The 25458-nt window shown below is 41.5% G+C and overlaps 2 protein-coding genes across 6 annotated transcripts in view; both read left to right on the plus strand.

Moving 5' to 3' along the window:
- Positions 1-15483, plus strand: part of SSBP2 (single stranded DNA binding protein 2) — a 191555-nt gene extending 176072 nt beyond the window's left edge. For all 4 annotated transcript variants that reach the window (XM_055698283.1, XM_055698281.1, XM_055698284.1 and 1 more), the window contains one exon: positions 1447-15483. In XM_055698283.1, coding sequence (XP_055554258.1) covers positions 1447-1476 — 30 coding nt within the window. In that variant the 3' untranslated portion in view covers positions 1477-15483. The remainder of the gene's footprint in view (positions 1-1446) is intronic.
- Positions 15484-20201: 4718 nt separating this feature from the next.
- The window catches only part of ACOT12 (acyl-CoA thioesterase 12), a 31429-nt gene continuing 26172 nt past the window's right edge, over positions 20202-25458 (plus strand). The window contains exons 1-2 of one of the 2 annotated variants that reach the window (XM_055699564.1): positions 20202-20452; positions 23093-23162. In XM_055699564.1, coding sequence (XP_055555539.1) covers positions 20317-20452; positions 23093-23162 — 206 coding nt within the window. In that variant the 5' untranslated portion in view covers positions 20202-20316. The remainder of the gene's footprint in view (positions 20453-23092; positions 23163-25458) is intronic. The other variant, XM_055699563.1, reaches the window with a different exon arrangement.

The raw sequence follows: 25458 nt of genomic DNA on the forward strand, positions 1-25458 counted from the left end.
TAAGACGTAGTACACATCCTAGTCTACTTCAGGGTGTCAGTTCCTCTCTAACACAACTCGCATTGTGGTCCTTGGAAAATGTCTTGCCTTCTGATTCATATTGCGTTGCTTGGCTACTTAGAGTAGGCATTATTGTGAAGTCCTCCCTCAGGCAAATTTGCTGTTCACTGGGAGTTTTGGTTGGGAGTGGGGAATAGCGCTTGGCTAATAATAATTTCAAAATCACAAAACACCTTTACATCATCTTTTGATTCCTTGAAGTGATTAGCCAGGTACTTTGGCTCAGATGCAGGAACTCACTTGAATGGATGCTTCGCTTTAAGCGTTTGAGCTGGTCCCTGGCTGTGGCTAAAAATAAGCCTGATCATACCAGCTTTGCTGGCCCACTGTGGGAATGCTCAGCAGAACATGATAGGAGGAAGCCCTAAAGCAAACAAACCATCAGAGACATGACAATGGACAAAATAGACTTTACCCAGGTAGTCCATGTAGTTTACATGACAGGGAAGACCCGTCCAAAATGCTTTTTCTAATATGCTTGGGCACATCGAAATGTCCAGCTTGAAACTTCAGCTTTGGCAGGATTTTTATTACATAACTTTTTTTGCAAAGACAAATTAATCTTTCTGGTTTTCTTACCAGTTTTCGTAATGCCTATACTTCTTGCATTTGAACATTTCCCTCTACTTAAAAGGTTTTAGGCCAAATTAAGTGTTTTTGCAGTCCACAATTTTCGATTTCAAAACAAATAAAGCATACAGATGCGTACTTCTAGGCATTGTGCTGTCCCATTGATTATCGTAATGAAGTACTGCTAACTTGAGGGCAACTATAGCTTGTATAAGGGCTGTAGTTCAATTTGTGTTACAATAATAATGTAAAGGGGTGATTGAATTTTTGGTTCACATAAAGGAGAATGACCACTGATCCTCGCTTCATTCAGCTTGCTTCCTAAAATCAATAATACAGAATAATACAGGCCAAAAGCCTAGTTTAATTCCAGTCACACGTATCTTTACTTCTTTCCTCCCATAAAATAAGAAAAAGCTCTCCAAAATATTTATGTGGTCCGGCTAACCATGAATGCAGCTGGTCTACTTGAGACGAGCCACCTGCCTAGCAAAATTTCCCCCCAGCAGCCAACACTGACCAGGAAAAGGTGTGGAAGGCATAAGCAAAGTGTTGGTTCATCACACCACCCAGGTAATGCCAAAACAGTCTTTGAAGGAGTTGGCTTTATCAGCATTAGCTGTGGTTTTGCATAGTGAGAGAAGCATAACAGGAGTTGTGACACAGCAAACTGAACTACGGGCTGCTACAGTACAAACTCAAGAGGAGGTGCAAAGAGTATGTTGACATTTGAACTTGTTTCCATGGTCCAGAAGCGGTTATAGTTACCTGGGAGAGGGAAAATGGTTGTTAAAATGTGGATTCCTCTTTTTTCAGTACTCCCCTAGCATGACAATGAGTGTGTGATCCATTAACAAGTGTCGCCATGAAGACCACAGTGAGTTGGCCCTCTTCAGAGAGCTACTGCAGAAGAAAATTATTCGTCCCAGTGTACAGTTTAACAAAAGGATCTCAGACACAATCAGACCCACCATTTTTTTTCTACCATCTCCCCCGTTTTGTCAAGAAAGTGGGTCCCAAACATGATTGAGACAACTGTAAAGAGTGACGTAACAGAACTGCCCAAGATGGAACTGCAAACAATTACTTGTGTATGTACATGTGTGGGTTAATGTTTATGTGTGTGTGTGTGATAAAGAAATACACACATACATACATAGACCTGCAGGACATTGTAAAATATTATCACGTGACATCTTAAGTAGAAGTAGGGACTTTTATTCCATCTTTTTTTTTTTTCCACGTTTACATCTTAATTATTAAAATTTGCTTTCCATCTCCCCTCCTGAACTGTCTTATGTTGCATATATCACTGCTTTATAAGTTATTTTTTAAGGTGAACTCAAATGATAAGTTCTTCTGATTTTGTAAATGTCTGCCATTATGGATAGGAATAAAATTGCTTATAAGAGCTTTCATTAGCTTGTGTTTGATACCAGTTACCCTGTGAATCACAAACTGTACTGTCTCAAGAAATAGAAGAAAGCTCATCTTAATTTTTTGGAGAAATTTAATAATTTTCACCTGATATGGGGATTTTTTTTTAATACTTTGCCTTGAAAAAAAGAAGCACTGAAGGTTATTTTTCTTCTTTAATTGAAGCCTAATATCTGCAATATCTATTTTAAATGGAAGCCTGAATTTGATACAAGCTTCTCAGTTTATATAGAGTACTATAAGGTTACTTAAGTGAGCTCCAATTGCTATAGAATTTAGCAATAAAGTGTCAGGGCTTCTTCTGCCCTTTGAAATGAGTTTTCTATTTAGCATGATCTTCTGTAGGGGTGGTAGTTAGTGGAAATACAGTAGAGTCCTTATCACCAAAACCTTTCCTAACAATTTTTCATTATGTTTCCCATTTTCTGTGATTCTCAACTGAATTGTAACAACGCATGGTCCCAATTATAAACAGTAGTTCCCAAGCCCATTCGGAAAATCAGGTCACCCAGCTACTTGGGTGTGTATTTTTCACCACATCTACCACAGTGAATTCCCCCAGAATTTTCCAGTAAACAGTCTGGGGGTTTTGAGCCAAAATGATGGAGTAAACTTTTTATGACTACTAGCCTTGTGAGGGTCTTCTGTTTTGCCATGAACGGAAGAGCAACAAAGGTCTGGGCCAATTTATAAGAAGGTCAGCTTATTAGACCTGATAGATGGGGATAGAATGGAGAAAAGGCATATGGTCTTAAAGGAAATACTTCTGGAAGCAATCCCATATCTCTTCAGGCAAAGCTCTAAAACCAAGATTAGGGTACATTGAGTTCCTAATGCCTTCCAGCTCCCCCAAGACAACAAAAAGTTTTCAGCTGCATAGTGATCAAAAGGCTGGTGATCGGCAATGTGGACACAAAGTGGCCGAACAAAAAAAAAAAAGCCACTTACATAGGAGGAGCAGTTCTGAGATGTGGTATGTCCATGAAGTCTTGCAAGGCAATTTTTTTTTCATGAACTTGTGACAGAGCAGCATATGTAATGAGCCTGTTGTGATGGTAGCTGCACATAACAGGATATATAAGGAATACTACAATCTCCTAACTGATTTTTATTTACATATATTATATATATAATATATGAAAATAAAAATGTGTTACACTTTTTACTCTCTTGCTAGGGGCATTCAAAGATGAAACTCTTGGAGGCTTAAAATTATGTTATGTTTTGGTAGCATTACTTTTCAGTAATAGTAACTACTTTGTTAGTTGTAAAGATAAACTAGTTAGTCATTATATCGTTTTGTGGACTTTATTCCCAGTGATTATGAAGTGTATGTGTTCATTTGCTTATCTTTGGAAAATTGTTGCTGTCTCAAAAGATGCTAGAAGCCCCTACTATTTCAAAACCCAAAATCAGATGTAGACCTTTCACTGTTGTCACTAATACCACTGGTTTCAGTGGCTATGTCCCTAGTGCACCCCGGCTTCTCCCAGAAGCACTGCATAGTCCAGGTGTCCTTGCAGCCCGTGTTTGACATCTGTATTATCCTTGGTAGCCTTCTAAGAAGGACTTTAGAACTCTTTTTCTGCCCAGTTTCAGTCAGATGATATCACTGCTACTGGACTTAAGACAGGTGGATGTCTGGACTGTGCATCAGGTGCCAAAGTCCATTCACACACCAAGTCAGTGTGCCATCAAGTGAGCTCTTGAACTGTTGGGTGCACCTGGGCTCTGTTCTGTATCTCCAGGGGAAACCCCCATACTGTCCACACTGAGCTGGGGCTCCTGCGGGCAAGCATTGTGTCCGCTGACCATGCAGCAGTTGCCCATGGGGGCATCGCTGGGGGCTCTCTTACAGGACAGAGTATGTGCCGCCACTGAAGCTTCACACTGTGGTAAAATTAAGCAGAATCAGGGCTTAGTGTTAATCAGAGACCTTTTTTTTTTCTTTCTGTGTTTGGCATTATCTGCAATATTTTAGCTTACAGGCACCCGTTAAGGATGAAAGTCTGACCATTAAATTGAACCTGCGCAAAGGAACCCCTTAAATGGAACTGCCAACAGATACTGAATATCATTATCAAAATACGTTCTTCTAATTTATATGCAAGAGCACAACATCCTCTCAGGCACGTCATTTTTCTTCTGTAGTTCTATCAAACTCCCTTCTATACAATCTTTCTTACTGCCAGCATATTTTTGTTTCCCCTTTACATTTCTTTTCCAAAACATTTATGTCATTAAACATTGTTGCATTGATCCTGCAGCGTTAATCTCAGTAGATACATTCCTGGCTTCAAAATGAATGGGACCAGGCCCTGCTTCTCATGGCCTGTCATTCTGTGCCCTAACACTGCAAGCTACATGGTGTGTCCAGCACTTCTCGTACCTATGTAGCCCCACAGACTGGTAGAATAAAAGATGTGCAAGCTTGCAGAATTTTAGATCTGGAAGATCTGCTTGAGTGCTCACTGCATATCATATCATAGAATGGTTTGTGTTGGAAGGGACCTTAAAGATCATCTAGTTCCACCCCCCACCCCACCCCCCATATTGTTAGAATTTTAATCAGATAGAAGGAAACCAAATCATTTTGCTTTCTGTAGGGAATGCTTACATGCATGCATGAGTAAAGTTACTTACACATGCATTGGTGCGATCAGGTGATAATAAGCATACAGAGGTTCTGCAGCTGAACCATCAGAAAACAATCTTACATGCTAAATACTCAACTTAATTCAAAGTATCTCTCCTTTTTTTTAATATGCCTAGAGCTTTTTGCTTCTTCATTTGTTTTCTTTCTTTTCCTTATAAATACTTGCAGGATTTTCATCATATCCAGAGTATTAATGTGGAAAGAAAAACTATTTCCAAGGAGTGACTTTTTACTCCTTTTTTACTCATTAGGTTACGAATGCACTAGATACCTGTGTGTAGTGTAACTGCTGCAACAGCATTATTGATAAGGTCAGAACCTGTCCAGCTGTGGCAGGAATTTTATTTTAAGTGGTGCAGGGTAGTTTTTCCACACTGGGTCTTTATATAGATTCCTCCCTTTCATATAGACATATATAGATCGTGCCTCTGTCAATGGGTCTTTCAGGCAAGGTTAAAGTAATGCTTTTTAAAAGCAGAAGTGATGAAATCTTAGAGTAGCAGAAGTAGTGAGTCTCTCATACTGTGAGAACTCTGGCAAATATCCTGGCCTTGTAGAAATCAGCTGAAATTGAGATTCACTTGTTAATTTCATAGTGAAACCCGTATTTTACCTATGAAAACCTATGAAAAGGAGTATTCGTACCCAGATTTTATCTCCATGCCTAAGTCTTGAATAGACAAGAAAAGGGTTTAGGGCAAGGAGGAAGCCGTATGAGTCACGTGTAAAGCATGTGGCCTGATGTGCATTAAAAAATACCTTGATATTTGCATGTACGGGTTGCATTATTTTCTTAATTGCCCAAGCACGAGGAAGAACTGCAGTTGCACTCCGTGTTACCCCTCTCCACAGTGAGTTTGGTGCATGTAAACAGTGTGGCAATAACCTTGAGTCGAGTCTTTTGACACACCGTATGCTGCCCAGTGACATGAGTGTGCCTCAGCTTGACTCGGAGGCATCTGAGAGTGACGGTCCCCAGATCAGAGGGTCATCCGTCAGCCTGTGGCTGAGGCCACGTTTGCCATTTTTGATTTGGAAGCCTTCTGATTGCAGAGCACAGATCACCAATACATCATGTGTTTAGAGACAGTAACAACTCTCAGACTTAGCAGACTTCCCCCCTTAATACAGGATTAAATGCCCTGTGTCCCAAGACATCCAGCTGTTGCTTTCCCTTGCAATGGGAATATGCAATGAGAAATATGTAGGCTAGTTATTTATTTTAAATAATTCAAATTAGGAAGAGGTGAACAGCATCTTGCTTCTTCATGGACAGCAATTCATGCGTCAGAAGGACAGCTTCTTGAGCTGCCTAAAAATCATTTGAATTTTTCCCTGTTCTGTGGCTAGCAAATGAAATACTGGATGTAAAGATGATTTGGAATTAGATGGGTAATTTAATGAGGGACCAGCTGTTACAGTATTCAGTGTTGAACATTTTGTTCTTTTTTCCCTTTACCAGTCAAAATGAATTTTCAGTTGATACATGCTGCACTGATTTCTATTTCTCAGATCAGTCAATTATTTTTAAGTGTTACCTTCTGTTCCTAGTCAGCTTTGATTCTTTGTTGTTGTGGTGGTTGCTAAATGTGGACTGGATTCTTCAAGATTTGACCCTACACATGTGCACTTGGAGAACGCTTAATAGAGCTTAATGATGTAAAAAAGAAAAGGATCAGTACAGGTAAATTTGGTTTTCTTTTATTCACTCTAAGTGGTGATAAAAGCATGACTTCTGTCCCAAACACGCTTGGGTTTGGCTTGACCCTAAGGATGGGAATCCTGGCAAAGGACACCTTCAAACAAAACCCAAAAAAACTTGCTCATTTCTCTTCGAACTGATCACACTAAGGACCTAATTCAGGATTTAATGATACGAAACAACTATAAAAAATCAGTACACTCAGAAATAAATGAGTTAGATTTAAATTTTGGTCTGTGCAACTTCCTCTACTTTCCAGACGTTATTGGCTCAGTCCTATATGCTGCTGCTCCTGCCAGTTGCCCTGCTGAAACTTTGATGAAACCACTCACATGAGTTCATTATTCTGGCAGCATTTCACCCTGATCTGGGTGAAATATTGAAGTTTATCTGTGGTGTGGCATTATTTGGCAGGTGTATAAACTGAGTACATAGAGAAAATACAGAGGATGTGCTGAAATTACCGAAATGATACTTCAACCTGAAAAACAAGAAAGAAGTCCTTATCTAAAATAGCGCTTTGAGTGCATGCATGCAAATTGTCTGCCAGTGTTGTTATCTTAGAAACAAATTAAAGTGACAAATTTAGAGAAAGTAAATGGATCGTCTGCTCAGCACATTAAAACTCTGATCCTGCAAACACACTCACATTTGTTTGAAATTAAGCTTGCACATAGTTAATTTTAAACAGATGTAAGAATACAAGTAGTATCCTTCAGGAAAGTGGGACTGCTAATATGCTAGAACCATGCTTGATCATGGACAGTCTAGAAGCTCAAATTAAGTCTTTCCTAAACAGACATTAAAGATTTTACCAATGCAGGAGCATGTTTATATATCAATAGTTTCTTATATACAGAAAAGATTTGGCTTTCTTCTGTTTCTTAACTTATTAGACCATTGTTCGTTCACTCCTACATGAGCTATTTTTGTGAACTTGTCCTTCCATCTTGTTTTCAACTGTGCAGCCGTAGTTTTCCTCAACATAGCTAACACCTTTGGAATTTTAGTCCAAACTTCTCTTTAGTCACTCTTCTTCATTTAAGCTTAAAATGTGTAAGAAAGCCTCTCATGTAATGGGAAAACTTGCCATAAAAATGTATAAAGGTTTTCTTGGGTACATGTTTTCACATTTAATAAAAATGCAGTTTTCAGTTATAATTTGAAATGGTCACTTTCTAGCCACTGTTTAATTTCTATGTGGAAAAGAAATCGAGAAAACAAATTACCTTTTTTAATTATTTATTAGAGTTCAGCATCATAAATATTTGCTGAAATTTGTGGTTTTGGGGAAATTGGATCAAAACAAGGTTTACTGCCTAGTTGCTGTGAATAATACAGCTGGACTTTATGTTGAAAGCTCCTTCCACATTGCCAAAAGTGGATTGCTTAACATCTGATACATATGACTTTGTAAGAGCCTAATTGACAAACAGTAATTTCATTTGTCTGTTCCATGTTTTCACTGTATCTCATGGATGAATCAAGGTCCTCCCTAGCTGTGCAGGGTTCTGTGGTTGCATCTTTTAAGAAGAGTAACCAAGCGACCCGGCTTCTTCACAGGGTCTGGTAATGAAGGACTGGGTAATATATCTGCCAAGTGTGCACTCAGAAACAAGGTATTGGTACGCTACCTCGCTGTTCTCTTGAGAACTTGCACAGTTCTTCTTGCAGTTAAGCCTGGGGCTCCCTTAAGATTTTACGATGCCGAGACAAGAAGCTTAATTTCGCTAAGAGAAAATTTTGGCACTTTAGCACTAGTTTTCATAGGGAATCAGCACAAAACATGGGGATTTTGAAACATGATGCATTTTCTCAATACCCTGGGTGCACTAGGAAATAGACCATACAATTTAGAAGTTTGGTCTGTTACAGAGATATATACAGGTCCTCAGATTAGGAGGGAATTATAACAATAACCATGACCAAACCTAGGTTTGTCCCTATACAGTGAAATCATCAGTATTTGCTTTTGAAGTGAAGAATTACTGGTGTGGAACAAGTGCTCCAATCCTTGAGGAGCCCAATTATCCACTGGATGAACTGGATATTTGTAGGTTTTATTTCTGTTGTTTAATCTTCATGTTTTCTTCTCTGTTGTTTGGATTTTCCCATTAAATGTACCATGCCAGATCTTTGCACAAAAATAAGAAGAATTTACTTTGTAAACATATGGAGAGTCATTCACATCTGTAAACAGAGCTCTGCTATAGAGAATTTATTTCATTAGAGGCATTGAGCATAACAACAAATAAGGAGTGGCAGTGCAATATCCTGAGAGCTCTTACTGCTGGAGATTAAGAAGGTTAGCATCTCACAGATTCATGATTTCTAACCATGTCATAAAACAGCTCGAAACAAAAGCTGGTGTTTGCCATGCAGATTGGAAGAAGGTAAAATCCACACAGAGGATGTTTCATTGAGGTAGAAATTTACTAAAGCAATAATTTACTAGGAGAGTTTGAAAAGCATGTTACTGGTAACAAGCTTGTTAGCAGCGGAACTGGTAGCTAGGATTCAGTAGCTGCTCTCTTTTAACGCAGAGGCGCGTCCTGCAGCAGAGAGGTTGGGTTTCTTGATCTACGCAGGTTGTGGACAAGGGACTGTGATACCCACGGGCCACACCTTTTGTTACAGATGGTGCAGGTGCCCTTCCAGTGGATGTCAAAAGTCCATCTCTAGCAGGAGCACAGGGCGTGTCCAACAGTTTAGGGGGAAAGAAAAGCAGTACTTGCTAAATTGTTGTCTGTAAACATGATGTTCAAAAGCAGGTATAAGCTGTTCCCCACTCTGTTTTCATCTTTTTGACTAACTCCTAGTTTTGATTTGATTTACATTTACATTAATGGTTAAGGAAGAGAATACAAGTTCCTAAACTTGGACTGAAGTACAGACATGGAAGAGTGGCATGAGTAAAGTGGAAGTTGGAGCTTTCTGTTAGCTGCCAATCAAGGAAATTTTTGCTGGATTTTTTTAAGGATAAAAAGGGTCCATACAATAAACTTTTTTAGGCTTGTAGTGGCTATTTGGTAAGTGTAAATCACAGTGCTGTATATGCTTAGAGACCAATTCTGAGGACTGTTTTTTTGTTTTTTTTGTGGCAGGTATCCCCTTGCAAAAATGTTGCAGTGCGTCTGTTTTGTGCCTGTTTTGCCTAAAACCACAAAACAAACACAGTTCTTTAATGGATTGCTATACATGCAGCTGGCAGACACTTGTTTCTGGTGGGAAGAGGAGGAAGTTTTGATAGCTGGTGGGTTAGCATATTTATGTGAATTATGTAAAGCATTGGTAAACTATTGTCAACTTTGTTCACATTGCACAAGATACTCTGTGTAGTCTACTGCTGGCATTATAACCTCAGTAATCCATGCATATGCTGTAAATTCCTGTAGGTTTTGTGTAAGAAACCTTGTCACCATTGCTTACTACTGTAAATTCTTGTTTTGAAGCAAGAGGTGGCTTTTGATTGTACAGCCATGTGTGTTCTATACTGCAACAGTACTTGTTCTGTCCTCAAAACTTGCTGTTTACATATAGTTAAAGCTTTGTTAAGCACGCTTAGTGGTTTCAGAATTTATTTCAAACAGCAGATATAGAAGCCATTTACAGGAATATTAAATGTAAGAGAATTCGACCCAGTTCATACCCTTTCTGAGAGCTTGGGGTTGGATTTTAGCAGACAACAGGCAGCTGCAGGTTAGCACATTTTGTGGCTCCGTGCTGGGTATGCAGTGTATGCTTTCCAGCTGCAGGTGCCTGCAAGCCTGAGGGATCAGTCCCTGTGCAGGGAACAGGAGGGAAAGTCTCTCCTCTTGCTGTCCCCTGACAATGACAGGCTGCGAGACCTCAGCAGACCACTCCAGAAGGATGACTGCCAGCCTGCAGGCTTCCTTGCACTAAGTGAGCAAAGACACACTAGCTTTTCCTCTGGTGTCTCTTTTTTCACCCCTAAAACTGCATCAGTGCCAGGACAGAAACCCATCTCTAAGGGTATGCAGGGAGTAAAGCACTGCCTCCGTATTGTGGCCTTGCCCCCGGCTGCCACAGGCTTTATATGAGGCAATGTCTTAAGGAGAATTTAATTCTTTGTCTGTTTATCAAGATAGAAAAATAATCTGAATTCTTTTTTTAGTATTTTGTGATATACCACAAAGACCTGAAAATGCGTGTGCGTGTTCTTTGCCTGTTTCTGACATCAGAAATTCAAGTCCTGTCTGGACTGAAAGACAATGATGGGAAATGTGAAAAAGCTGGGAAAGTTGAAGGGGATTCTTACTTGGATTATTGTAAATTCTGTGTTTTTATTGATAGTTCAAATGACTAGGTTAATCTTTTGAATAAAGGCAGTCTTTGTTAGTGACTTTGCACCTTCACCCTTTAATGTAAGACTTTGAGTACTTGCAATAAATGTTCCTCACACTTCCAAGCCAATCTGTAGATAAATTCCCTGTATTTCTAAGGTCAAAGAATGTTTGTACAGATTACTTCAGCCCTTTATAGAGAACAACAGGGCAATTGCAATTCCATAATCCCAAGTATTTGCAGGTTACATTTAAACCATTAGGCAGGTATATTTTAGACAAAGAATGACTTTCAACATCATAAATGAAACTAATGTCCAAAGCCCTGTCTCTGGAAGTTAAGAAAACCTCAGTAATTTTCCAAACCAGCAAGAATTAAATTTGTCAATACAAATATTAATGTAGAAAATACATTCAAAACTTAATACTGCCTCTGACCTTAAGCATTAATATTGGTGATATTGGGGATCTCACAGATTTTGTGTATTTCAGAACAGCTGTATTTCTTCTCAGCCTGTTCTTCATTTTCATTATCTACAGCTACCACCAAGAGCCAATCCATACCGTACTGAAAGAGTTCCAAAGCATGGAGTTACAAAATTCCCCCAGCATCATAAATAGGCAGACATGTACATGTGTTCTGTTAGGATGAGTCACCACTCCAGCTGCAAACTTCTCTGGACCTTGTGTGTAATTTCTAAAAGCAGTTTCAGGGATGGTTTCAGAAGGGCAGTGGTCTGTATGTTGATGAGAGGTCCAACACGCTGCCTGACAGTGACCTCTTCCCAAATGGTATTGGGTCTTGCTTTGGGGGGATCACAACTATGCCAGCTGCAGCCCTTGGAAGGATCTGTACCACAGATGTCAGACCTGCCCCTGAAGGCTTCCCTTCTTTCAAACTCCTTTTTGAAATATACAGCTGTTTTCCGCAGCTGGTGAAGTGCTGAGAGGTGTGGTGGTGTTAGCTCTGTCGCACCAAAATACAACCCTGTGTGCATTTGTGTATCGAGAAAGCCTCCCCTCAGGGAGTGCTTCTGACAGCCAGTACGCCACAGCTCTGGGAACCTGGTGTTTGGAGAAGCTGCCTCGTAGAAGGACCCAGCAAGGGAAACCAGGTCATAAAATCTGGCCTCACTGTTTTCTCTTTAAAGTTCCTTCAAGACTGGGGAGCTGCCTGGAACGTGTGGGTCACTAACCCCAAAGCACAGCTGGGTTGGTGCCTCAGACAAGGCTGTCACAGGCTGTGCATTGTAACGGGAGGGCTGTACCAGTACTGTACCAGGCCTCTTTCTGCTCCGCACTGTGGCCTGATTCATCCTACCCTAATTTTAGCTGCCTAAAAATTACCAGCCAAGGTCTCTTCCTTGTCAGAGGAGGGACAGAAGGCAGATGCCTCTGGAAGACTGTATTACGGCATTAACTGCCCTTTCCACTGATGAATCCTGCATGCTTTTAAAGGCCTACAATTAGGTGGAATGAATCCAGTCGTTTATTTTAGTTTCACATGCCTGTACACAGAGATGTATTCATTTGAGCCTGGTTTGGGTAAGAATAATACATCTCCTAAGAACCTGAATCTGAGTGGCTTCCAAATGAGGTTCAGAATCCTTCAATCTCAAACACAAGACGTCTGCCCCATAGTTGCTATTTTCTTTGTCTTTACTTTCAGTGTAACTTGAAGTAGCTTGTTTAAACATCTCTAGAAGGTTTACGTCTGCCAAGAAATAAATCCTCACCTTTATTTTCCTAAGTGGGCACTCTCTCTCACTCCTCGCCTGCACTGATTCATTCACTGAAAGCAACACATGGAAGAAACCATTGCAGAGATGAATCAACACCAGCAATAGCATATGCTGCTTTTAAATTCAGCTGTTGGGTTGTAACTAAGATACTAATGTTCATACTTTCTAGGGATGGCTAAGGATTCCTTTCCCGAGAGCTTTAAGGAATAAATCTAGGAGCTCCTAATTTAGGATTGAGAATACAGATAGTAATGGCAGTTTATGGGTTGGTTTTTGGCTTTGTTCGTAAACTTGCAGTAAATGCGTATGATTTCACATGCTGGTTTGGAGATGAGGAAAGTGTCCGGTTTTCAGATAGACCAGATCTTCGCAGACAGCAAATGACTGTGAATTAGCAAAGCCCATTTATAGCTGGATCCACCTCAGGCTTGTACCATACACCTGCCTTATTCTAGTTCAACTTGATATCTTCCTCCATTAACTGCCAATACAAAAGAGTAACAGCAGATGTACAGTCCTGTTGGCGAGCTGAGAAACAGCTGAAGTTTAAAAAATGCAAATGTTGTAACTTTTCACCTTCATGAAGTGTCCGCATTCTCACAGCTGAGCCTGAAACAGTAATTGCCTCTGAAGTTGCCGTGTAACTTCACAACACAAAAGTAGGGTAATTTTTTGTGAGTTTAAAGGGAGCAGTACTGATACATTTGCTTTATTTTCCGAGTTGTGAGTCATTCAGTGTTGACAATAATTTGCATCTTGTGTAGCTATGAATAGAAAAATTGAGAATAGTTTTTTATGATGTGCTAGTACAATCCCTGCTCTGCTGTTCAATATTTTGAGTGCCGAATTTAACCAAAATGTTACCTTCACACATTGTCTTTGCCTCATTTCTGCATGAAAATGGGTGTGAATGTCCAGTTACTGTTCGTGGGTTCCCAGTGAGTTCTGGGCCACAGGGAAAACAGTTGCAGTGAGAAAGCTTGCTGTGGCAGCCACTTACTGACAACTTCTCAGATGCATAAAGCCATTCTGTCTGTTGTCTGACACTCATCCAGTTTTCTCGGTGGATCACCGTGTTCTTGGATGTCTTGAGATGGGTACTGTCAGCCAATGGAGGAGAGCTGGACAAGCTCACCACCCAGGAAGGGTAGAAATATAGCAAGTAATGAGCTGTCTTCTCCAGGAGTCATTTATTTTTAGTGCTTAACTTTCAATTAACGTTTGTATCTTCAGTTATTATTTTACCATTTGGTATCTTGAGTGGTATGAAGAAAAATATATGACTATATATAATTTACAAGAAATATAGGCTTGTATTGTGCCTTTGTAATTCTCTTCAGCTTCAGTATCTATAAGCTACAAGCAGACAAACTTCTTCCCTCTTGTGGGATGTTCTTTACTACATAGTAGCTGATGGCTTCATTAATACTGGCTATTTGAGTCTTCTGGGGCTAATGTTTTATGTTTTCCCAGGTGAAAATGCCATAGTATTCTCACCAGACATAAGCACAATGACATATCGCTGCAGTGCATGCTGTCTCTTAGCTTCTCTCTACACGTGCTTGCATGTTGGAAATGTAGATAGGCTGCTGTATAAATTGCTACATTGATTACACAATACAGGTGTTTTTCTGCATCCCTTTTTTTGCTTGAAACTCCCGTTAACTTGGAAGTTAACAATGGCTTGAAAGGGGGTTTTGGAAGCACAAAGGATGCAGGGAGCAACTTTTCAGTAGTTTACAGGCTGCTGTAAATTCAAGTTTTCTCAGCAAAGAAATGTAGCATTTTAGCAGTAACTTCCTAGTGAAAACACTGAGCGTGCTTATCACTTAAGATTTAAGGAAAAAGTGTCAGACTGTGTAATTGTATCTCATCTGATTTTGACACTTAACCAGTAATATTCAGTGAGGTATGAACCTGTTTTATCTGTGTGTTCATGATATACCAACCAACACAGAACTGAAAGGTGAACAGCCATGTTTTAGTATCATAGCTACACAAGAAATCGCAGTTTCCAAGAGGTTCTGTTTTGATTTTGTTTCTTTATCTCGAATACATTTTCACGACAGAAGTATTTTTCTATGTAGTTACCTGAGGCTTCCTTTCACCAACCAAAAGAGTCTGTAGCCTTCTGCACTGTGAAAGGCAAGCCCTGTGGAGAAACGCGGGCTTTGCACTTGCCCAGCAAATCAGCAGAAATTTCATCCAAGCCATAAAAGCCTCTTACGTTAATCTGTGTTTATGTAATTAAAGCAATTAGGGATAGGAGCTTCAGGAATAACAAGGTCTCTCTATCCTCCATTTTACTCTCTCTCTGTACTTCATAGGGGTTTAAGAGTTCTGTTTTCAAGGCTCAGCTGTATTTCTTTAAACCAGTGCAGTCTAAGCATCATGTGAGATTCAGTTTATGGAGACAGCATTGGAGCGCGGAAGATGTAGTTTTGGTAGCAAAGAGTAATGCATGTCCCTGTGGACATGGACATTTGCAAACAAATCTGATACCGAGAATAAAAAAAAATCAAGATGGTACCAGTACATCAGACTCTGTACTACAGTGGGTTTAGCTTTTGTCAATTGTATTTTATTTTGCAGGAGAGGAGTTGGGGAAGCTCAGATCACATGGGGGATTTTAGAAGTATATCACTCAACAATCATTTTATAAAGTCTAACTTCAAAATGCACTATGATTTATTACAAAAATATATTTTCTTCTGTGTGCCGACATGGTTGTTCCATTTTGTGATAAGTTAAACTCAGCAATTAATTTGTTGCACTGCCTAGCTGCATGAATTCATCCAGTGTACATATGTACCTGTGCAGCATTACTTTGGGTTTTGTATTTGAATTTGCAGTATTGATTATTATTTTTGTATTTTACTTTGCCTCTGTTATTGGAATTGTAGTAAACATAATTTATACATATGATTTTACAACTGTTTTGCAACTGAAAAGTCTTCTTTAAATTGTAAAGTTTTATTGATGGATACTCATTAAAATGGTATAAGAATTATATTAACAATTGTTTTGTGTTTTGATGCTCTCTGTACATAAATATATGTCTATTTATCTGTTTAATGGTGCTTGTGTCTTGCAATTTTGGATACATTTTAGAATAAAGTTTCATTTTACAAGAAGTAGTTGTATTTTCACAAGCTGTGTCAAATAACACCCCACCTTTTATTTCCATGAATAACTAGGGTTATGAAAGAAGCATACACATCTCTGAAACATTTATAACTTCAGGCAGCAATGTTTGTTTCAAGAATATAGAAGTACATAGTCAACAAAGATACACAGCAACATTTTGTAGTTCATTTGCTGCCGTAACTGACATGTGTATTTAAAACATTACCAAAAAGATGCATTTTGGAGGTGTGTCCTACAGCTGCTGATTTCATTGGTAAGAAAAGATTTGTGAAAGGGTTAACTATATCACGATTACCACATTAGTTTGTCATTTTCCAAGGAATGCTAAAGCTCTCCAGTCATGCATGCGCATGTTTAAATACAGAAGGAATTTTGGTGGAAACCCAAAACCCAATTCTAGATTACAGGTTTCTGTGGAATTTCAGTTCTTAATCAGACCTCCTTTGCTACCACCTTGTTCTATGGCATTTCTCAGAATAAATCCTAACTTGGATGAAATGCAGGTCTGGAGCAGTTACGCTATTAGCTGAGTGGGCTCCTAGCTGTCTGTATGCTGTGCGATTGAATAGTACTTCTTGCTAGTGCTAATGGCTTTACTTTACAGAAGATTTATTCAGATCTAATATGGAGCTCATCTTTTATTAATAAAATGCCCTACCTCTTCTGGCACAGTTCCTTTACAGGCATCGTGCTGTGTCTTGTTCTTCACAGCGCTCGTGAGATACCCTGTTGTGCTGCACAAAGCTTTTCCAGTTACATTGCTTCAATTACAAATGCATGTTATTGGGAGATGATAACCTAATATCCATTCTGGGTTTTCTTTTTAAATGTATTTAAAACAGTTCTGCCCCTGTTGTTGGTTTCACTAATTCAGTTCAGCAGGAGAAGCCTCAAGCCATTAAGTGTGAATCATTTATTGACAAAAACTTCTAAAACCTGCATTAGCAAGCAACAGTTCTGAAGGGAAGTCAGTTTCTTAGTTGGTTAACCAAAATTTTAAAGTTGAGCTCACTTTAATTCACTACCAGTTCTCATTTCAAGAGAACAGTTTCACCAAAGTCAGTGACTGAGTGATGTATGAATTTGCCTTTGACCATTTCTTCCTCTTGCCACAGTAGGCATCAATAATGAAAAATCTGTTGGTTCACAAAAATGCCTCCCAGACACTGCTTTCATCACATAATGTTGGTCCAGCTACCTTCATCTGGTGGTCATGCCAGAGGTGCTGGTGTAGGCTACTGTGCCACAGAAGGTACTTCTCAGTTGGGAAACTACTGAAAAGCATAGATGTCCTCTGTGATCTTGGGCCAGGAACCTAACTTCTCTAAACTTTCAGCTGTAAAAGGAGAACAATACTGACCTTGCAGGTGTTTTCTGAGGACAAATACACCAAAGGCTGTAAAATACCCGGTTACTCCAGTGGAGACTGTGTAATAAGCCAAAGGAGTATAAGGGACTGCAGAGAAAGTATTCATCGAATCCAAATGGAAGATGGATATTGGAGTCTGTTACCTCAGCAGACAGGGTCCAAGAAGAGGAGCTGGAGGGCAGGAGAAATGCAGCTTACAAAAGCACAGGCTTGTTTGGGAAAAGGGCATTTTAGGCTGTGAGTTCCCTCACCTCACTCTCCAGGTGTGGCTGCCAAGTGTCCAAAGCAGTGGAAGGATGTGCACTGCTCATTTGGATCCTCAGTGGCCATTCTTGTTCCTGGAGGGCATCTCCAGCTTCCCACGGACATATTTCAAATTAACATCCTTCCCTTTGAAATCAGGAGGTATGTACATCTCTGAGGTGTGTATTTCAAATACCAGCTTACCCTTTCCCTAACGGAGATGAGAGAACTCGCCTCTTCTGTTTCCCTACAACTCCTGCATGCACCCTAAGAGAGGTCTGCTGACCACTCACCCCAAGCATGTGATCTTCCACATTCTTAAGAAAGTTTCAGATGTGAGCAGATTTAGATTTTACTTTTACTTCTCTGTGATACTAACAGCTTTGTAGCTCTTAATCTCACAGCAGAAAACTGTGTTATGGGCCAAACACCTGATCAATGGACTATATTTAATGGAGGTGAAAACTACCTGTGAAGAAAAACCAAGTAAGCATTATCTTGGAGAAATCCTGGTCAACAAGTGTGACAAAGTAAACCTGAAAACAAATTAACAAACTACTGGCTTAGGCAAAACACAAAATTAAATATATATTTTTTTTTATTTTATTTTTTTAAGTGGAAAAATGTTCAGTTCTGTTTAAAGACTGTTCCTTCTAAGATCTAGGATACATGGTGTAAGAAGGAGATACCTGAGATTTTGTCGTCTGGATTGAGCAAACAAGGAAGGAGAAAATACTGGCTGCACACTGTTTACAAATCCTGTTCAGATAGCAAGACTCTGGGATGCCACTGCCACTTCCAAGAGAGTCTGTTTCTTCCCTTCACAGAAACCAGTCAAAGAAGGAAAGAGAAATCAGTACAAACCAGAATAGAAATGAATCTAGGGAACAGCACAACATGCTGATTTTCAGAGCCAGCATGCTCTGGAATGGAACAAGTGTAATGGTACAGCCATCCTGTTGCTTGCTAAGAGTAGGTGACGAAACAGAGATCTTGCTATAGTGCAATGATAGTAACAGACCACATGGGAAGAAAATCCCTGCTGCACTGAGAAACTCTAGCTTGGTGAGTCAGGATGCTTAAAATTCAAAATTTCCTGGTTGTTACGAGTTAAAGCTGAATCTTTAACAATGTTTAAATGAGTGACTATTCATGATATAAATTAATTTATGCATGTTTTTAATAAACATGTGAAAACTGTCATTGTAATAGTGGGTAACATGCTGTAGCTAGAGTATAAAGAGGAAAGCCTACAGAAAAGAATCTTGCTGCTCCTGCTCTCTTGAAAACCATGTTATTTACAACACCCTGGAGTGGGGGACAGCACAGCGTCAAGTTTTATGGTCTATCCTTAAAGACCATTTAGAGGTTGCATACTCTTGCTACGTTGAAGCAACGTTTCCTCCACCACCAGCCCTGCTTCAACAGCTGACAAGTGCAACCAGTGAGCATGGATTGACCTTCCTGACTGTTGCGAATGGGTGGTTTAGGTCACTTGCAGAATCATCAACAAAATTATTCGCAGAATACTTTCAATATGGATTTTTAAAAGTGTGACCTAACAAAAGTTTGATGACAAGGTTCACCTTATCACTTACTACATGGATGAAACTTACAAAGGAAAGTAGGAGTTAGAATTGAGCAAGAATGATTTAGACAGACCGAAGAAGATGCAAATGGGTCAGAGACCCTCCTGTTGAGTCATGAGGTTCAGAGCAGACCCCCTTGCTTTTTAAACTCCTGATAGAGTTTAGGTGTGGCTAGATCCAGTCCTAGTGGCAGACTTGGTCAAGGGTTTGTATCTAAAGTGGATCACAAGATTTTAGCGGCACTTAATCACTAAAATTTACAAAGTGAGTCAATAGGATTTACTACAGTCACAACCATGACTTAATTACGGATTCAAGATGGCAACATTCACCCTATACTTGCCATAGGGTAGATAAATCAGTTCACACAGACACTAAGATAGGTATGGCAAGATGGTAGGCTGTAGTCATCCATAAATTTCCATTCTGGCCGCAATCTGGGTCAGTAATTTTTCAAAGTTCCAGTAACAACGGTACCATTCCACTCGGGCTACGATTCAGGTCAGGAACGTTCCAAGGCCGTCGGGGGGTGACTGATGGTTCCCGCTGCCGTTGCCCACCTTGGCCAGGCGACAGGAGCTCCTGGTGCGGCCAGTGCTGCTCCCCACCTGGGCTGTGCAAGAGCTGCTGGTGCGGCCTGACTGGGTGCAGAGGGCTGAGCCCTCACAGGGCTTCCCGAGACCGCAGGGCAGCCCAGGGGAGGGGGGGACGCCCCACCACACTGACTGATTCAAAATCAGTTGCTCTACGCGTCCTCAGCAGTGCCTATATATTCACAGTATGCAGAGCAGCAATGTCCGGCAGGACCTTGCAAGCCATGTGAGGAGGGGGAGGCAAGAGGAAGAGCCCTCTGTGAGGTCTCCAGTTAAGAACTCCTGAGGGAATACGTGACTGGGGCTGCGGCCACCCAGGTAGGTGTCAAAAGGTCCGTACCCTCAGTGACAGTGGCTCACCAGGCCGTGGCAACTTCCTACGGGGCTCACCAGCCTCTGGAGACTGGAGTGTGTCTTCCCTGGGGGCCCATCTGTCGGGCTGTCACGTTGGTGACAACACGAGAGAGCAAGACTTCAAAACGAAAGAAAGAAAGGAAAGAAGAAAAAGGAAAAAAGTGAGCCAGATTATAAATATTTCAGTGGGAATGCACACACCAAACCCCGTCAGTGGCACCGGCACAGGTTCGCAGTGGCCGCGCCAGCGTGGCGGCTGAGGCCGGGCCCCGAGGCGGCCGCAGGTCCCGGGGCAGCAGCCGCGGGGGCGGGAGCGGGGCAGCCACGGCCCGCAGCCACCCTGCCCGCCCCGCGCCCCGGGCCCCGCTCCCCTCAGCCCGGCGGCTCCTTCCCGCCGCCAGAGGCGGCGATTCCCCACCCCAGCCCCGGGCGATGGGGCGGGACCGGCCCGCCCCGGCTCGGTAGGCAGCGGGCAGGCCGGGCCGGGCGGCGCTGCCTCTCCGTGCCCGCGGGAGCCTCGACCGCCGCTGCCCCCCGCACTGGCGGCGCCATGGCGCGGCGCGGGGCGGCGGCGGGCGGCGATGTCTGCATGTGCCAGACCGTCTTCCCGGCCCACGCCAACCAGCGCGGGGAGCTGAGCGCCGGGCAGCTCCTCAAGTGGATGGACGCCACCGCCTGCCTGGCAGGTAGCGGGGCGGCGGCGGGGCAGGGGGCGGCGGCGGGCGGGGGAGCGTCGCCTCAGGGCGGCAGAGGCGCCTCCACCGCCCTGTGCCCCTACCCCCGGTCCCCTCAGAAACGCGCCTTGAACTCGCCGGCTGTGCCCGGCAGCCTCTCATTCCCCGAAAAGCGGTGGCCCTGTCCCCGTATTTCCTGTGAGGGGCGAGGAGGAGGCGACATTTTGCCCTGGGGAGCCGGGGGAGGGGGCGGCTGGCGGGAAGGCGCAGCCGGGGCAGCGTGCGAGGTGCGGGGGCTCACCCCGGGGCAGCCCCGGGGCTGGGGGCGGCGTCTCTCCGGTGAGCGAAGAGGGGGGTGGCGCGGGCGGTTAGGATGAGGAGAATTTAAAAAAGAGGGCAGGGAAGGGGAAAAAGTGATGGGAGACAGAAATACTGGAAGAAAGAAGAGTACTAATTTAAGAATATTGGCGCATGGGTGGGGAAAAAAACCAACCAACGACCACAAACCCCAGCAGCGTGCAGAGCTACCCTGTGTCTGGTGTCACGCAGCTTGGAAAACTTTTTAAAATCTCCTCAGCGAACTTCTGAAAGCAGAAGCTTCATCTAAAGCCCTAAGAAAACCCAAGGCTCTGCCATCTCTGCTGTCGGTGAACTCCGTTTCCAAGTACAGCTGCATACATTAGCAGTCCATAATGAGCCTTGCAGAGAATAGCGGGTATATTTGGGGAACTCATGTCTGGATGGCGTCTCCATGCAACATGGTGACCGTGGTGCGCTTACTGCGTAGGCGCATGCTGCGCTCAGTGCAGCTTTACGTAACCCACTCTTCCTATATAGAAAGAGTTGGGATGCTGCAGAACTTGCCCCACACAATAACCCAGAAACTACCTAGCATGTAGCAACTTCCCAGTATGATCACATTTTTTTTAAGACTTACTTTAGCACAAAGGACTCATTTGATTTCAGCCGGTCAGTGATTTACCCCTTAACACTGCTTTTTGTCAAGAGACCCTGAACTGATCTCTGCAACCCTTGAACTCGAGTCCGTGCTCTGAAGCGGCAGAACCCTGTTGCTACAATGGTTTGTCTTTGGTCCCTGGACTTTGGTTAAGCTGTGATGATCTTCATCAGCTGCGAATCTGCTACTGGAGGTCACTTTCATGGTTGCTTTTACCTGGTTAGGTTTAGAGCAGCAGCAGTCATTCATGACACAGGGCTAATCCTGCTGCACACAAAGGTTTTTTAACATCTTTCCTCGCTTTGCTTTTTGTGTCACAGCAAACTCAAAATACCAGACAGGGATTTCTTTGGCTTTGCCGTCTTTCTCCTGCATTAGTGCCAGCTGGTACCATTGCAACTGCCAAGGCTTTGCACCTTCCTCATTTCATATCCTGCTGCTTTAGGTGTAATCCACCTGGCTAGCTGCTTCCTCGCTTTTGAGGCTATTTATGACTACCACCATCTTACTCATCACTTTGCATTATCTATCACAGTGGTGACTCCAGCCTCTTACTTGTCAGTGACCTCTTCCCTTTCATCACAGTTTGCTGTTTCTGATAAGTGCCTTCATGTGTTTTACCTTCATATTTTCAAAGGGAGCTCCTCAGATACTGATACAACTTCTGCACCATCCTCTAACTCCTTCAAGTTTTTTCTTGTGATGCTCACTAAAAACACTGGGCTGCTTGGGAGTGAGAACTCCTCCCTGCTGCACAGGGCTGTGTTCTAGGTTTCCTGCTAGTCCTGTTTTTTGCCTCTGTCACTCAGGAAATTTTTGGGAGCAGGGGCTCACTGTGTTTAAACAGCTCCTAGTGTGGTGGTGATCTAGCCTTTGACTTGGAATTCCTGGTTCTACGGTCAAATAAATAATAAATCACGATAACTTGCTTTAAAAAGATAACTATTGGACTATTAATTATTAATAGTAAAGATGATTACTTTCTCCAGATTAACTTTCATAATTAGTACTAATAGGGTGCGTTATTTTTCATAAACGATAGGGAGACAAAGGGGGAGATGAGGAACATTGTTAAAATTCTGTTAAAAATGTTTTACAATAAGTAAATACTTGGGTTTTACTTGTTAAATCTTGTTTGTATTTGTTTTTATTTAAGTCCTGTGTTTTAGTACAGTGCTGAGGACATGTATTTACCTGCTTTCCACTGCCGGGACCATGCTAATAAGCCAGTAAATCTTTCTCTCACGTCTGAGAATCCTCAACTGACATGAAACTTCTACACTGGTTTAACATAGCTGATACTCACAACAGCCTGTTTTGAGGGAGATGGCAGAGATTTCTGTAGACTTCTTAACACTGTGACTCCTTTTGTCCTGCAACACGCTTGTTAGTGCTTTCTTACCAGAATGTTCATTTTTAGAGAAAGACCTTAAACAGAGCTTTTCAAACCGAGCAGGATCATTATTGTCATCTAGTCTCATCTCCTGATGTTACCCTTATTTCATGGTAAATACTAACTTTAATCTTACTTAGATTCTTTTTTTCTAAGGGGTCCACTGCAGACTTGCATTAGGGTGATCAAAAGAGGAACTGGGATCTACTGTGTTTCATTTCTGCCTCTGCACAAGTATATAGGTGAATAGCTTGCGGAAAATGCAATGTGGTAATTGTGTGCCCATGTGTCTCTTTTGAAGCTGAGAAACATGCTGGTGTGTCTTGCGTGACAGCGTCTATGGATGACATACAGTTTGAAGAGGCTGCCAGGTACAAAACCAGCTAACAGTCAAGTGTTTACATTCTAGAGATTCTTATTTGGCAGAGATAAACTGAGGCATTATAAAACCTGAGATAGCAGGCCAATAAACCCCAGGGTCACAGAGTTAAGTCTCAGAATTGCTCTTTTCTATCTGTTGATAGCATGACCCACCTAGAAAACAGATCAAATTCACAGGTCAAAAATAAACTGTAGTTACTTTGACTTGGCAACCTAGACGCCAGGTGAGAAACTGATGAGCCAGTGACCTTTGGCTCTAGTTAAAAGTGAATGCTGCAGGCCATTACTTATCTCTGTTAAATAAGGACTACATACCTATAACAGTTATTGTATTTTTCTATTATTGCAAGTGCTCTTTGGGTTTATATTTTACCATCTTTCTCTTTCAGCTCTTCTAGAAAAATGAGTTCTTGTACCAAAACAGAAGTGATTTGCATTGGTGATCACCAAATGCTGACTGACTCTACGAAATCATACAGGACTTAACTTTTCTTTTAACCATTTTTCATTATCTTTCAAGGGATAAAAAACAATGTAAGAGGAAATAGCACATTTATTCCTAAACCGTGTATTTACAGAAACTTAGAGGCATTACTTTGTAGATTTTGTGTGGTTTTACACCTTGCAATGGGGAAATTAATGAGTGCTTAGGTAAGATGGACCTGGTTACAGAGGCCAATGCGCATGCAGTTGTCTTGACTGTGAACCAAGCAACATTGGCTGTTGGGTGTACAGCTGATGTCAGTTTAAAACTTTGTAGTACACAAGTGTAAAATAAGCATCTGCTTTCACTTCTGAACAGCAAATTTGTAGAGTAGTGACCATTAGGATGAGAGCTATAACCAGTAACAAAGAAGTGAACACAGTCGTACTGAATCTAGAACTCAAAAGAATTTCTTGGTCTCTTTTACAAAATTAGTTTTGAAGTGTTTGTCCTGCCTGCAGTTATTACGTGTTTTTAATTTTGTCCTTAGGAGAAAATCCTGTCTGTGAAAACTGTAATCAGAGCGTCCTACAAGTGAAATCAGGGTAATGTTTTTCTTTCAGGCATAATATTTCAGACTTCAGTAGCTTCAGAGCAATTTTCTCTTTTGTTTTCTGAGAGCAGAACAGAGCCTCTAGAATACAATGAAAATACTTTTCCTTCCAAATTTGTTTCCAAATATGTCTCTAGTTCTCCTTCTACTTGTGGTGCCAGTGTTTCATTTTTAACAAGGATTTAGGGTACAAACCTAGTAACCATGAAGTGTTTTCAGTAATTATTTTTCAGCCTCCGGTCATCTTTAACAACCTGTTTGTAGCTCACTGTGTAATTTTCTAAATTTTTCCAGATCTTGTTGAATATACAAACATCTTGCTTAAATAAGAAAGCTCTTGTATCTCACTGTAGTACATTAAAAAGATGTAAGTTGCCTGCTGTAAGGTTTCATTTACCTAACTCAGGTTATAAAATGTTCTGTAAGGATTAACTCTTCTATGCATATTTCTTTTCAGTTGACATGGAAATTTCCACAAATCTGTGTATGGCAAAACTCAGTTTTATGTCATGATAACAAATAAATCCCTCTTCCTTCTCTTTTAATATGCAGCAGTTCAGTGGTAGTAAGAACATCCAATTTTAAATAACATTTATTTAAATTTTGTTAGTTTGAATCATACTCGGTTCATTCTGATATATTTCAAAAGCTTTCTGCCAGTTACGAGTGGAAGCGTGGTGTTCTGTGGCTTCTGCCCTTAGGTATCTATTTAAATACCCAAGCTGATCATCTCTCTTGGCTTAAATAAATCAGTTTGTCCAAAGTCAGAATATATGATACAATGTAAAGCACGTAATTTTGAAGCAGCTCCTGAAAGTATATCAGAAGACATTTCCCCATCATACTGTCTGACCATCTCAGTTCTGACACCTTTATTTTCTGATATGGCCACGGACCCTGGAGGACACTTTTCTACAATGAAATGTGAGTGCAGCTGTATAGACTGCTTGGAGCACAAGCCAATCAGTCAAAGTATCTGATGTCTGTGAAGTCCAAGCCCACCTTATTGCCGTCCTGGCATCTCAGGCTGAGTGAGATCACATCCAGCTTTGTTCTGTTCCCACCCTGCAGTTTCCTCAAAGGTGGACAGACCCAAATTTACCTCTCTCAACCTCTCTTATGCAATGTTCTCACACAGAGGAAGAGAGGTCACCAGGACAGCGTCACTGACAAAGGTGAAATGAACAATCTTTGTACGCAAGAATAGCACCCTGCCAGTAAGCCTGAGATTGAGACCTCTGCAGCCTCT

The sequence above is a fragment of the Falco cherrug genome, chromosome Z (assembly GCF_023634085.1).
Source record: "Falco cherrug isolate bFalChe1 chromosome Z, bFalChe1.pri, whole genome shotgun sequence".
NCBI lineage: Eukaryota > Metazoa > Chordata > Aves > Falconiformes > Falconidae > Falco > Falco cherrug.